Source organism: Branchiostoma floridae, chromosome 4 (assembly GCF_000003815.2).
Source record: "Branchiostoma floridae strain S238N-H82 chromosome 4, Bfl_VNyyK, whole genome shotgun sequence".
In the NCBI taxonomy this organism is placed as follows: Eukaryota; Metazoa; Chordata; class Leptocardii; order Amphioxiformes; family Branchiostomatidae; genus Branchiostoma; species Branchiostoma floridae.
Genome location: NC_049982.1, coordinates 10,037,774 through 10,052,165, shown reverse-complemented (window position 1 = coordinate 10,052,165; position 14,392 = coordinate 10,037,774). Strand labels below are relative to the sequence as shown.

The 14,392-nt window shown below is 41.7% G+C and overlaps 2 protein-coding genes and 1 long non-coding RNA gene across 4 annotated transcripts; 1 reads left to right on the top strand and 2 right to left on the bottom strand.

The window, feature by feature from the left end:
* Positions 1-568: 568 nt before the first annotated feature.
* On the bottom strand, positions 569-4,517 carry LOC118413978 (neuroglobin-1-like). Its single transcript, XM_035817670.1, has 4 exons — positions 3,195-4,517; positions 2,833-2,959; positions 1,711-1,809; positions 569-1,255 (listed from the first exon to the last, which is right to left on the bottom strand). The coding sequence occupies exons 1-4, from the start codon at positions 3,311-3,313 to the stop codon at positions 1,103-1,105; spliced, it is 498 nt and encodes a 165-aa protein (XP_035673563.1). The 5' UTR covers positions 3,314-4,517; the 3' UTR covers positions 569-1,102.
* A 1,367-nt stretch (positions 4,518-5,884) lies between these two features.
* Positions 5,885-13,602, top strand: LOC118413944 (fibropellin-1-like). 2 transcript variants are annotated; one of them, XM_035817618.1, is made up of 11 exons: positions 5,885-6,167; positions 6,645-6,728; positions 8,821-8,999; positions 9,288-9,387; positions 9,747-9,857; positions 10,148-10,264; positions 10,944-11,054; positions 11,575-11,688; positions 12,118-12,288; positions 12,679-12,897; positions 13,215-13,602. In XM_035817618.1, exons 2-11 carry the CDS (start codon positions 6,653-6,655, stop codon positions 13,262-13,264), a joined length of 1,248 nt encoding a protein of 415 aa, XP_035673511.1. In that variant the 5' UTR covers positions 5,885-6,167; positions 6,645-6,652; the 3' UTR covers positions 13,265-13,602. The 2 variants fall into 2 exon arrangements, with proteins under 2 accessions (XP_035673511.1, XP_035673510.1); XM_035817617.1 differs by having other exon boundaries at positions 8,821-9,011.
* Positions 6,933-11,031, bottom strand: LOC118413988. Its single transcript, XR_004830901.1, has 3 exons — positions 10,920-11,031; positions 8,163-8,257; positions 6,933-7,210 (listed from the first exon to the last, which is right to left on the bottom strand). It is a non-coding gene; the product is annotated as an uncharacterized LOC118413988 (long non-coding RNA).
* Positions 13,603-14,392: the final 790 nt, after the last annotated feature.

Here is a 14,392-nt window from a genome sequence, read left to right as displayed (position 1 = left end):
ATGCTCTACGGGCACACTGTGTCATAGATACCACAGGAAGGTTGGATCCTACGTACTAGTAATATTGACCCTGTCTCCAGCCGAGATTACACGTTTTCAATTGGGACCATACGTTCAACGGCAATAGAATATATTGTTAATGAATGAAAATTCGAATTCTGAGTCCTTTTAATAGTTCTTTCTTGTGCACTTTTTTATGAACCTGTGTCTCTGCACACTACTCGAGCTGTTTCATGACGTTCATTGTCAGCTATTTTGTATCACCATTTAATTTGAAAAGCCGTCATGTCCTCAATGTCTTTTCCATTTTCATGAGGAAGAAATTTACAAAGTGGGCATCATGTACCAAATGGTGATTATTTCACTGAAGCACACGTAGAGCAAATAAGTTTCCGGATTACCCCCCGAACGCTTATTTAATATTTGCACATACCGTCTGAGTTACTCCGTCCACCTAGTAAACTCATGCCTGAACCCAGGGTTCCGTGATAGGCGTTTTGCTATGCAGCAGTCACATGTACAAGAACGTCTAAGAGCGCGTATAGGTGATATTTATACACTGTTTGAAGCTACGGCAATAAAGTGCATTGTTTATTGTTTTCAGCAAAACACCAGGTACATACTCATGCAAACGGTCTCTCCCTCCCTGTCGTTAAGCTATTATTTCTCCATTTAAAGAATATTAGCCAACTAGATGGATTGTTAAGTGCCCAGCTAACCCCAATGCAAAATTCTTTTGATCAGTTTAAAGCTATCGGCAAAGTCAAAACAGAAGTTCCGGTGAGAACTACTTGTGAAGGTAAATGACATTGACTCAAATAGAAGATGCGGCATGATTATATATATATATATATTTAGTCAGCTGTGATCTTTAAATTTGTATTTTACTAGAGTTCAGTTCAGTTCACCTTTATTTATACTGGTAAGCCCTGTCGGCCAACATGTAGGCCGTTCTTCCTAGAGGACCAGAGTCAACTCTATGATTCCTTATCATTATCAGCCATATCACCGTATTTCAACATGTTATATAATACTTTGTTTCTATGTACTATAAAAAACACGTTAATGATATTCGTCACGACGTCGTGAGATCTTGTCGCCTTCACGGTGTCCCCATCGCCGCAGCCTCCCTGAGCCCGTCCTTGGCGTGACGACCCAGACTCCCGTACAGCTTGGTCCAGGCCGAGTCCACTTCCGCCGTGTAGCCTGTCCCCAGGCACTGCTGCAGCATGCACAGGATGGCCCCGGCAATGACCTGGGGGAGAGAGAAGGTACTACAGAGACCCACTGCCATCTTGTCAGGAAATGTACTAACCGGGAAGGTAAAATCATCTGCATCTGTACGTAGAGCATGCGCACATCACTGAATCTTTCCTCTGCTCAGGTCTCGCGACACTCGGCGAGAGCCAGGTGTGTTTGCTTCACGTCATCTCATCATCCTTCAAACAACATTTAATTATAACCAGTTTCACTTTTTTCATAGCGAGTTAAAATGCTGTAAACCATATTCATACGATCATGTAAGATCATCTGTGTTGGTAATAATCATAGTACAATGCTAAACTTTCTTCCAACACAAAAGTACACACGGATCAAATTTTCAACGACCACTGTCACCTTGACCAGGATCAATACTGATGATCAATCACTTCAGAACAAAAAATCGCGACATTTACGGACACATTCATATGCATAATCAGAAGAACTCACGTCAAAATATTCGGTGGGGACCCTCGCAGGATAATGCTTTTTGCCGATGTCTTTGAACAAGTCCAGCAAAACCTCCTGATCGTCTAAGGAGTTCACAACCTAAGAGAAGGCAAAACGAATGATGTATAATTAACTGAAACGGTGCTATGTCGTATACGTGAGTTGCTAGATCGCCATCAGATAGTAACTACTGTGTAAAACCCCTGTCACTTTGCTGACAATCATCGGACCTCCCGACCCTCTCCGGACCATGATGATTGGACGTTGGTCGACGTCGTGACCATTTGTGGTTGGGAGTTAGTCGGCGAGGATACTTTGAAAATCGCCTGCACCAGCCAACTATGAATTTTGAAAAATCAAAGTCAGGAAAGTCACATTCCGCTTAGACGCGGAGCGATTGCAAAGGAGAAAATTGGAGTCTGAATAGGATGGAATCCAGGCCAATCCCAAACCAGCACCAGACACCAGACACCGGCCGGCCTTGGAGTACCCGGGGCAAAGTTCCGGGAAGGTCCTGAATAAGTGACAGGGGATCAACTTTATCCGTGCGCCCCACCCAAACTTCATTAGCTCTCGACTCCTTGTACGCATGTCTGCCCTGTGACCTATCCTTTGTGGATAAACATACTTAGAGTAGTGATTGGCGAGTTGAAATGGTCGCTTCCATTTTTCATGTAACAGATGATGCTCTGGGATTTTACCAGTCACATCAATTTAACAAAAGTAAAGGAGTAAATAACACTCATTGACTTGTAGCTTATTTCACTTGGTCGCTTCACCTCACTGCAATTTCCAGAGTGTGCAATTTCTAAACCGGTTATAGAAATGAGCAAATCACGAATGACAACTGCAAACAATTACATACCACAAATCAAGCGTAGTTCTGTTTTGAAAATCTAAATACTTTTCAACAATGTAAGAGTGACAAATGTCGGCGATTCACTTTTTTCTTTGTCTTTCTTCTTGAAACAGTTCTTTCAAACTTAAGTCTGGAAGTTATGAGCTCAGCATAGACGCATATTCGTGGCGGACATCTTTTCATATTCCAATGAAAATATAAATCTTAACGATTACAGTCATAACATACGTCAACTTTAGCACATCATTGACTACTGCACCTACCGTGCCGATAGACGCCATGACTCGGGTCACGTGAGCGCGGAATCGGGGAGTGCTCTGAAGTTGGTTGTCCGGAATGTTCCGGAATTTTGCGAACACTTTCTTCGTGTCTGGATTAATCTCGAACATCCTGTGAATTTGAACGAAACGAAAATGAAAAAAAAATGTTCGGTCAAATTTACAAGTTGAGTGTCGGATGCAGCTAAAGAAGTTGGCAAAATTCCACATCACTTTAGATTAATTCCATGTCACTTTAGATGAATATAAGTTCAATTAAAAGAGTGCATCAGCATTTGTCCATAAGTGAATATAGTGAATATAGAAATTAACATTAGAAATTTATCAAGACATCAATGAAAACCGACTTCAGAAGGATGTTGGCGCCGTTCCCCATCATGTCCCTCGAAGCGACGGCCCAAGTCCGGCGAATGGTGGCCTTCTCTCCCTCCGTCAGCGACACAACAGCGCTCCGGTCAGTCGACATGTTCACGGTGTGGATAGGAAGGCCCAACTGATGTACTCATCTCACTAAGCGCATGTAAGGGAGATCATCCGTCAGTCAATTGTGTCATGCTGCTGGTATGTTAATGTTAGGTCTAAAAAGTTTTCTCCTGCTTTTGCACAAGTCAATGTTATCCTCTCCATGGATGGAGTGTAAACCTAAACGTCGGATATAGAACTAGAACTTTGTTGTTGCTTTGTTTTTCGCTTTCTTACAAATGATGTAAAACTATTAAGGGCAATGTGTGTCCCACTAGCGTCAACGCTATTTACGAGTACAAAAAAAAATTCAAAATGCTATCTAGCCTATCCAAACTTTTTTCATCCTCAGGATAGGGAAAATCTTGCAGTGCTAGTATATCATATCTAAATGATGACCCTTTTTTCCTTTTTACATCAAATGGACTTCTATCCCGGTGACGATGCTCTTACGAAGTATCTTACGCGATTCAAGGTTGCAAGTGCTGGTTAGGTCAAGATTGACATCCCATCACATGGACATTTTCTTTCCGAACCCTCGAGATTTCTACCGAACTTTGCACAAAATGCTCACCGTGGGAAAACACAGGTTCGTGCGACAAGACAGTTTTCGCTGGATAAACACAAAAATACAAATTGACGGAAGCCCGACAAGGTGATGATTATGTCACTTTTTGTTAAAATTTGTTAAAATTGGGGAAATTAGCAAACGACTCTGGAGTAGAAAAAAATCAAAGCGTCGTCTGTCATGTGGATGGACACCCAAGCAGAAGAGGTGTATATATATGACCTTAGACGTAGTACTTTCATTTGTAAGCAAATAAATTCGGAGACACGCGGAATTACGAAAAGCCCTGCAGAAGTCTGGCCCATCGGTGGTGAACAGAGCGTTTGTCAGGACGAGAACGACGATGTGATGTTTGTAAGCAAAAAAAACCTTCAGCTTTAATCATTGGCGTACAATGACATATCTCTGGTCGCGCACACCCTGTTATCATTTATCATTTACTCCGATAATGCAAAGTCAATGAGTCGTCATAATCTCTAAATATCAAGTGGGCTAATTAGGGCATAGTCATTTTCAGCTCGACAATAGTGAGACCAGCGCTGTCTGTTCCTCGGTAATTTCCCACACAAAGAGGAAGGCTACTGGCTGCATCAGAGTTCAGCAGCGCTAACATATGTACGTCCTTGGTTCCCCTTCTGTACCAAAGAGACGAAAATGCTCATCTGTATTGATTGCCCCTCCCCCTCGTATACCCTCGTATGATGTGAATTAGTTTATTTTAGCGAGGACCAACTAGATGGCTGAGCATTATGTGTCACATGCACAGACACATAAGACACCAACCACACATCTTGACGTCACCAGGCTAATCAATAAGCATTGCCTGTTACGTTTTCCCGTCAAAGAGATTTATATATTTTAACGACAGCTCTCCTGTTTATCCTGTAAACCCAACGTTTGCAAGTGTGTTACATCAAAAGCGTCCGCACGTTGACTTCAAAAGAATCATAAAAGACGCAGGGTAATCGTTCGTGCTAGATTCTCATCAACATCTATTCCTTAGTGGAAAATTTTGCAATTTACATGTACATTATTTTGAACACATCGCGTTACTCTTTACCGAAGACTACATGCTCACGTAGGTCTGGGGGTACCTGTCAACGATGCTGACTGACGACGACAAGGCAATATAAAGCCAGCCAATCATCGACAAGCACAATCTTATCGAAAGGGCAACTCTTATGTGATTGGTTAGCACACCTCAAGACATGTGCACCTGGCGTACGTGATGTAACTGCGCATGCTTGAACTGCATGTTGAAGTGCACAGCCTGAAGTTGTTGCTGAGAAAACAACGTTAGGCTGGAGAATGTGCAAACAGTGTCGTGATTTATATAGCTTTAATCGTGTGAGGAATACCAAAGGTATTGCAGTCCTGCACGTGGACAGCATCTTAAAATTGAGATAGGCTTGTTGAGGGACAACAGGATCAAAGAGAATCAGAGGGCGGGGTGTGAAATGTTTTTGTAGTTTAGCTTATTTTTCATCCTTGTTTCCATTCTTTGCCGTCCTCTTTGTGGTACTACTGCTAGTTCTTTTTCTTGGTTGGTTTCCGTTCTGTTCTTGTCTCCCTGGGCACCTGTTCTGCATAAAATATCAGCTTCAGCAAAAAATTTTTTTTCTTATTTCAAGATTAATTCCCTTTTTTTAAAAAGATTAATGACAGTTTTGAATGTACTATTGTATTTCCTTATTCCTTGTTTAATTAACATGTACATTAGTTTTCTATCGAGGACAGATAGATGGCTGAGGATCAAAGACTCAAATGCCACCGTTGTAGACACATATGTGTAGTTTTCTTTAAGATACTAAATATAAAAAAATAGTTACTAAAAAAAAAACAAAAAAAGAATTTTCGTTACTTCTTTCATGTCAATTCCGCCTATTAATCTACTTTGAATACGTGCGCGTGTGTGACAAGAATGAAATAACGGAGTAACACTATTTTCTCTTAGTCATGATCACGCCATTTTCTGTTGAAGGGTATGCTTTAGAAAAGCGGTCGGTGGCATTACAGCTGCCTATCAATTATGTCTGAGCCACGTTGATTGATAGATTGTGCAAATTTCTAGCAAAAATGAAAATCGTTGCATTGACTTGTTCCCAGGAAACGTAGTGACGTCAGGACAAACTCGGTGTGTTGCATTGTGGGTAACATCCCCCTAGAAATGCCGCGCCCTTCCTCCGTCCGCCTCACTTCGCCATCTCCGGGCCCGAGAAGAGACGACTGGTTCTGACGTCCGCTGTTTCAACAGAGGCAAGAAGAAGACTACAGTGACTCTGAACCAAAGGTAAATGAGAAAGACTGAAAGCTTTTGCAGTAGCGACTTTCGTTTATTGACGTCTATCTTGTATAGGAGAAGTTATCTTATTCTAAATCTACAAAAGTTAGGTGTCCTTTCCTTTTGTTAGGTTCTTTATGTGGCTTTGTTCCATTTGCTTTCAGGAAAAAAGCTTTCATCCTTGCATCCATCCCAGAATGTTTGTACACCATTTCCCTTTTTCACCGTATTCTTTACAGAAAGCTGCAAAATTCGCCGGCCTTTACTTTGCTATTCATGAAAAGGAGTAGAAATAACTAAAGACAGTTTTCCTTCAACTTTGAAATAAAGCCTTCAGTTCCTTCAGTGAAAAGAATCCTTGAATGGTCGGAGACCATAAATACCTATCTATGGTCTCCAATATTGTACTGAATATCATCAACATCACTTCATCCGTTTTATAAAGTCGGACCTGTTTGATTCTAATGCGCACTGCTATTGTTCCAGCCGTTACCATGTTGTGCTCGATCCTTCTGCTCACCCTAGCCATCGCAGTGGTTCCCGGCCGCGTCATCGAAGACACGGCGTCAGGTACATTGTGCGCTCTTAAGGTGATATCTCACTACACTTGGGGCGCTGGTGCGGCACTGCGAGGTTTTAAAGATTTCTCAAGGAATTTCACAGATAAAGAACGAATTTTCGTACGTTTGATGTATTTTGTTTTCTTCTAAGTCATACTTTTACGTATGACGCAATATCTAAATTATAAAAATATTGACGAAAATGACACAACCGTGCCGCAGTAAACGAACCCTGCAGTGCCGCACCGGTGCCCAAAGTGCAATGAGATACCACCTTTACCTTCATGGTGTATAAATTTCACATATAAGATAGCCAGTTAAGTGGTCTATTGTGATGAGTGTTCATTTTCGTTTTTCTCATCTTGTATATATATATTTAGTAGCTGAGCAAAAATAAAGTTGTATATTATAAAGATCTATATTGCGATGTGGTATCTGACAATCCTTGCTCTGGATTATACGTTTGTGGCAATGTTCGGTCACCCCTCAGTTCTGCAAAGGAAAGAAAAATCGCATGTTTTAAAAAGAGTAGTGCAAGCAATGTATATCTTTAAAGGAGAGGAAAACGCACTGAAGTATACTCGTCCACTAACAAACACAATAAGATCCGTATGTAGCAAAGTTACAACAAACTTAGTGTTTTACACCATACTGACTAATGAAAATTGACGAACGTTGCCTGATACCTATGCTTTCAAACCGAATGAAGTTTCCACGAACTTATCATAGCTTCACTCCGTTTTTCAAAGTTACTACTTTTTCTTGTCTGTTTCTATGGTGCGTTTATTGTTTAGACTATTGTCACCTGTGGTAACTTACAAACATAGAATTGGTTTCCATAACTGCGAAGTAAAGTGGAAATCTCCAGGTACATAATGTACATGACTGTGCCGGATGGGATTTCGTCCTACGTACGAAGCTGACGATTAATTAGGTTAGATAATGCGTGTGTAGTTGAGAAACTCTTTTTAGGATCGCATTAAGTCAACATGATGAAGAAATGCGCATTTAGTGGTACATTACTTCAAGTTCATCAATCAATGATCACTGACAGTCAAGAATGCTGCTCAATACCTCCCTTGTTTAAGTTCATTTAAATTCACCTACGACCATAAAGGTAATTGGAGTCTTTAGGAAGGGAACATCAACTTTGACAGGAATATTTCTTCAGAATTTTATTGCTTTTTGTTATTTTTCTGTTGTTGAAATTTTAGCATATACAACGGTAGATGTCTAAGGACGTCACATATCTTACTCTCTTTGATCCGAAGTGATGCAGGGACATGACAACTTCTTGTTCCTTCTGGTATGTTATAATAGCTGTTAAACAGTGACAGAATCATCCTAAGGAGCAAATACTCTCCAAGCAAATACGGACTGCCCTATCTTGATACAGAGGACTGAACATGCCACTACAGAAAAGATTGAATGGTCAATTAATTACAATAGAATGTCACCAAACAGTTTTCGTTGCCCCGTGGGTGGTGTGCACTGAGTACAGCTGCTTATTCGTCATCCTGGCGACCGAATCACGGCAAGCTGCGTAAACATAGCAGAAAATTTGGGTCAGCGTGCCATTCTGTTGTTGCTGAACGATCATGGCTCTAACATCCGTTTTCTACGTAATAGGGATATTTCAATTAAGATAAGATTTCAATAATGAGTGATTGATATTGACGCCTTCTTTTGTTGTAATGTGACGTTTTCTTTTGTTGATCTGCGTTACATTTTTGTCGTCAGCCTTTGGCTCTGCGGCCTTCACCGATAACGAATGACTGGCAGTCACATTGAGTCATCCACAAATAGCATGTTTACATAATGTTGTTTGCTTATAGGGTGGTGTTTGGTTGTATTTGGGTACTATCATGACACACTGGTCACACTAGTAGTGTATTAGGGTCTGTCTTGGGGTGAGACACTTGGCAAATAACTTTTTTTAATTGGTAATATTTCACATTTACGCATATCTATACAGAAATATACTTTACTTAGCTCGTCTGTCAAATAAGGAGGGGCAAGTAGAAATATGATCTGGCTATGATATATGACCACTTCATTCAAAGTATATAATAGGCCCTATCGAAAACGTTTTACTTTAACAGGCTTTGACTGTTCCAATCTGCCGGAGGGAAAGTTCTACGGAGACGCGGAAGACTGCGCCACCTATCACCTGTGCCTGGTAGGGCGCGCCTTCACGCTCACGTGCCCGGATGGACTGTACTGGGACCAGGGCAAAAAAGTCTGCAATCAAAAGGCCAAAGTGGCATGTAAATCCAGCCAGGTGAAACAAATCGTAAGAGTTTGCTGATCAATCCGCAACTTAAAGAAGTCCAACGTAATCTTTCATTCTCCATGGTCATCTCATAGGATATCCTTCTTTAAATCAAGTTTATTTTCCACACCTTTAAGCTATTTTGAAGGCAGACGGGAATACCTAGCTAGCTCCTTTTCTTTTACTATGTTTTAGCGTATATGCAGCCTTTTTCCGTTTCTTAGTCATTCTCTTTCAGACAACAATACTGACGTCATTCAGAGTAATCCATGACGTATTTTGTATCGACACTTCCAGTGTATCAATAATCCCTGTCAGAATGGCGGGACCTGCAGTGACGTCACGGGAGGCTACACGTGCGCCTGCGCGCCAGGGTGGCAAGGGAAAGACTGTGATGGTTAGGGACTTAATTATCTCCACTATGATATCACAATTGATTCGCTACTATGCCCACGTCTTGTGCAATAGATTCATATTCAGTCCAACAACTCGTTGGTGATGATTGTACAACAATCCTTAACAAATATATGAACAATGTCTCGGCCATAAAGAAGAACTTTGCGTGGTAAGTAGTATCTGGCATTTCTAAGGAACAAATATCAGGAACTAATCTAAGGAACTAAAATATAAGTCTAAGGAATTAATCTACTTTTATAATCAACTGTAAAGACACTTTAAATTATGCATACCAATACTTCAATAGCTCTTGAATATTATTGTTATGAGGAATCTGAACACCCCGTCCGCCTGTTCTAGAGGCTGACCACTGCTGGAACAAGCCTTGTCAAAATGGCGGCGTCTGCACTGATGACGGGACAGGGTACAAGTGCGCATGCCTGCCAGGATGGCAAGGAAATGCTTGCGACGGTGGGTACTCATTTCTGTACATCCAGCGCATCAGACTATTTAAGCCTTGTCGACATTGCAGTACGTGTTGTATGAAATAGTCGCTACTTTCAAAGATCGAGAACCAAGTTGCTGTTAAGTGTCTAAAGTTCCCATTCTTATGATTATCAACTAAAACATTCCATGTCAGAATTCACAGATTTACATAATCAGATGTTTCTATTTTTTCGTTTTTATTATTTACTAAAAACGTACACAGCCTGGTTTAGATTATGATTTTGTAATATAGAATCCACTTGTTCTACTTTCAGAACCGGACCCTTGTGCGAGTTTTCCGTGCCAAAACGGCGGCCTTTGCATGGTAGCCCAGAATAGTTACAACTGTATGTGTCCTGTGGGGTGGCACGGCGTCAACTGTCAAGATAAGGGTAAGCAAACAATCTTAGTTGCTGTATATTTATAAGACGTTTATCATCATTTTTACTTATCTTGCCTTATTCATTAGTTTCCGCTATCAACAAGCCTTTAGACTTGTCACCGTTTGTATTTTACTTTCTTCAATATTTCTAGAGAATTTTGAATGTGACAGACACAAAAAACTACGCAGTAGAAATTAATTTTAGAAAGTCTAAGCTTAGATAAGGGTATCAATGTTTGATTATAACGTAAATCAGAAAAAAAGTCGGTGGGGTTCAGAGTTCAGCGACCAAAAGTGGCTTTGCCACGTACCGTGAAGGCTGGAATTTTGAGCGCATTGTTGCACTGACACTTTTTGAGTTTTACGTCGTTTAAAGGCCGACATTTTTATTTTTCACGTATGTACATTTGTTTATTTGTATTACAAACTAATAGATCGTAATCCGGGGAAATATTTTCTGCTGTTTCTGTATATATGCCGTACGGGCCGGTCAGACCCGCCACGGGGTGTGGCCTATTAGCATAGCAACGAGAAGAATAGCCTAGCAACGGACCAGCGTGTGTAATGATCAACGAATATTACAGATCTATAACTCCAATTTATGGAACTATTATTAAGTAATCGCTAACATTATTTTATGTGACACCAACAAAACGACATCTCACCCCTGTTATAACGTCCATGAGCAGATGTAGACCCTTGCCAGAACAACCCCTGTGAGAACGGCGGCAACTGTATGGTCATCGACAACATCATGAGCTGCGTCTGTCCCATCGGCTGGAGCGGGAAGAACTGCGAAGGTAAGTCCCTGAAGCTTGCTAATCTATAATCCTACATGGCTCTAACCTCAGCTTCTCCATGTCAAAACTAGTGCGGATGCACTATAGAAGACTTTTGGAATAGATGAATTCCGTATTGTGTATGCCGAAAGGAACTCAAAAGCTCCGTTTGAAGATCCTGCAGTTTTCCTTCCTTCCTTCCTTCCTTCCTTCCTTCCTTCCTTCCTTCCTTCCTTCCTTCCTTCCTTCCTTCCTTCCTTCCTTACCTCTTTCCTTTCTTCCTTCCTTCCTTCCCCCTTCCTTCCTTCCTTCCTTCTTTCCTTCCTTCCTTCCTTCATTCATTGAAAGAATGAATAAAAGACTTCATTCTTCTCACCTAATCCAGTGGCTATCTTGCAATTCAAAAATAGATATTGATTGAGGTTACTTCACTTATCAGTTCTTCGCTCTCACCAAGATATTGTTGATGTTGACCCTATACTGAATTTAATATTACTTTCATAAAAAAATCCTAATATGTGCTTTATATACTTACTTTCAGTTTCCACCAGCTGCCAGAGTAACCCCTGCCTGAATGGCGGCTTCTGCGTGCAGGAACCAGCAGGCTTCAGCTGCACGTGTCAGACAGGATGGGTGGGCGACTTCTGTCAATTCGGTAACCATTCTTTTACTCGCACACATGATATAACTAGTGATTAATTATAAACAAGACAAGTTCCCTAGTTCTCAATATCTGCATAGCGCAGAAAATTAACTTTCCTTAAGTTGAACCTGCTTGCCCAGAGATTAGCCATTGTACTTTTGCTTTGTCACCATGACCTGTACTTAGATTTTAAAAGCTGAATTGTACAATAAATTTAAAGGTTGTTCATTAATCCGTATTATGTTGCAAATATCAAGCAATTCCCTTGGGTGCAATATCATTCTATCTTAGGTTTCTGTTAGATTTGGAGATGCACTGTGATCTTCTATGTCCAATTTCTTGACATACATATTAATTTGTTATGCATGATAGTAAACAAACGTTCCAGGTGCAATCGAATGACCTTCTACGGTGTAATGAGGTAATCCTCTGTGCCCACAGGTTGCCAGGACCCGCCGTCCCTATTCACCTGTCCTGACACCTGGTCTCTGAAGTGGCTGGACGGGACCGGGATCCGACATCTCACCGGGAACGACAGCGCTTACTGCGCAGACGTGTTCTGCTACCCTCCCTACTTCACTGGGTTTGCCGGTTCCCCGACCTACCTGCACGGTGAGTGGCCTATTCGACGTGTTTACTTAGCGCTAGGCCAGAGACCACTTCTAGTCAATGTCGATGAACTACCTACTTAGCGGCCACTAGGTGACGTAACAAGGTCCGAAGGCCACTTCTAGGTTCAGGTTTAAATTAGTCGGTTTGGGACAGAATTTTTTGTAGAGAAAAGAAAGTTCAAGCTTAAGTACATGTACTAGGCTCATGAGTCGACGATAGTTGTAGACATATAATTGTTATACTTGTACGCAAAAACGACGGAGGAATAATACACGACACACGGACAGTGTTATAGATACTCCTATGCAGTGCATCATGATGACTATCTAGTGTTCAAGTGCAGTGCTAGAATCAGTGTTCTAACCGTAATCTAACCTCTTCCCGACGCAGAACGTGTGGAGCTGGACCGCGTGCACGCGTTCCAGGCCCTGCGGTACATGACAGAGATCGGTCAGGACATCAACTCCGAGAACGGGCTGGCCCTTCAGCACGTCTTCTTCTCCGTGCTGGACTACGCCGAGCGGCGCAACAGGAGCGGCGAGCGGGTCTGGAGGCAGCTCGGGCCCATCCGCATGCCCGACGGTACCTGCTGCCCAAAGTACGGCCTCGGTAAGTGTCGATGTCCTGTTCCCGCGCCGTTTCCCTTTTCTGTTAACATATTTTCTTTTATTCTACATGGCTTTGCACTGTGAAAATCTTATCTAGCGGTACCATTAAGATCGTCGGCTTTAGTATGGCACTCTCAGTTGTGTGTATTTGTTTTTCACGGTGCTGCAGTGACTAAAATGTTGCTAACAGAAGTCCTTGTCTTATTCTCTTATCTAACCTGTTACATCAGTCCTGTTAAAAAGTGTTTGTTTTTTTTTAAATTTTCTGCACAAGCTTAAGATTTTGTATGACATGTAATGTTCGTCTATGTCCACCAGGCACCTACTACCGTGCCACGGAGGCCTTCCACTTTATGGGGATGCTGTGAGGACCTCAGCCCTGGAGAATCCATACTGATGACGCGACGTGCATTTCTAGTGATCACAGTAGTAAAATTTGTTAACTCGATTCAAATGTAACGTCCTAGGAGTGCTCTGTGCTTAATCGGACTCGTGTGATAGACTACTATTTAGTTAGTAAACCTGACATTAGCCCTCTTAGGCTATATTTGCTATGTTTAAACAAGGAGTCTGGAGACACAGTAAAGGTGTACGGTCACACGTGGTGTGTTGGCGTGGGAGCGTAGGTCGTCTTCTTTGCACTCGTCAGTGGCTGGCAGCAATTTACAAATCCAACGGATTAGACTCTAATAAAACAGTTGTTTCACTTTTGTGTTTCAGCGTAATTATTAGTGCTCAATAGACATGTGCGTGGAAAATTATAGAATTCACAGCCGGAACCTCGGTTGTCTTGGGCACAAACGCACTCTGACACACGTAGACACAAACCTAGGGATGTGTGAGGCCAAGGCTAGGATGTTTTGTTCCCTATTACGGGGGAGACTTGGCAGTGACAAACCGTGGAAACATCTGATGAGTACCAGATTAAACTGTTCGCAAGGCAAGAAAAATGTGCCACATGGTAAACTTGGCGACTACAGTTGAAAACATTTTACGGATATTTACTTTAAGTGATCCAGATGAAAGTGATACATTTTTTTTTATTGATACAACTTCTCTATAGAAATTAGTACAAACTCCAAATCGTACAAACGTTTCATACTATTTTTTTCGGGTGGGATGGGGGCTTTGTAGTACATATTCTTCGTAGGGACAGTATGTCACGTGCATGGCAAACCGTATAGAGAGAAAGAGTGTGGCTGATATACCACCTAAACCCTGCTAGTTGAAAGAGTGACCGGTCATTTGCGCAACTGCCCATTAATTACTATCGATAGTTTATAGCGTCTGCATAGTTGCAGTCAATGTTGTATAATCACAATGAGTTAGTACGACAGCTTTCTTCCATTAGTCCTGGCTGGAGGATAGCCCAGAGAAGGAATGACGTTTGTTGATTTTCAAGGCGTACAAGGTGTCAGAGGGCTGCGACAAATAGACGACAAAGAGCAATGGGGCCAAACATTCAATGTTTTGAGGGGGTGCTGAAAACCTGAAAA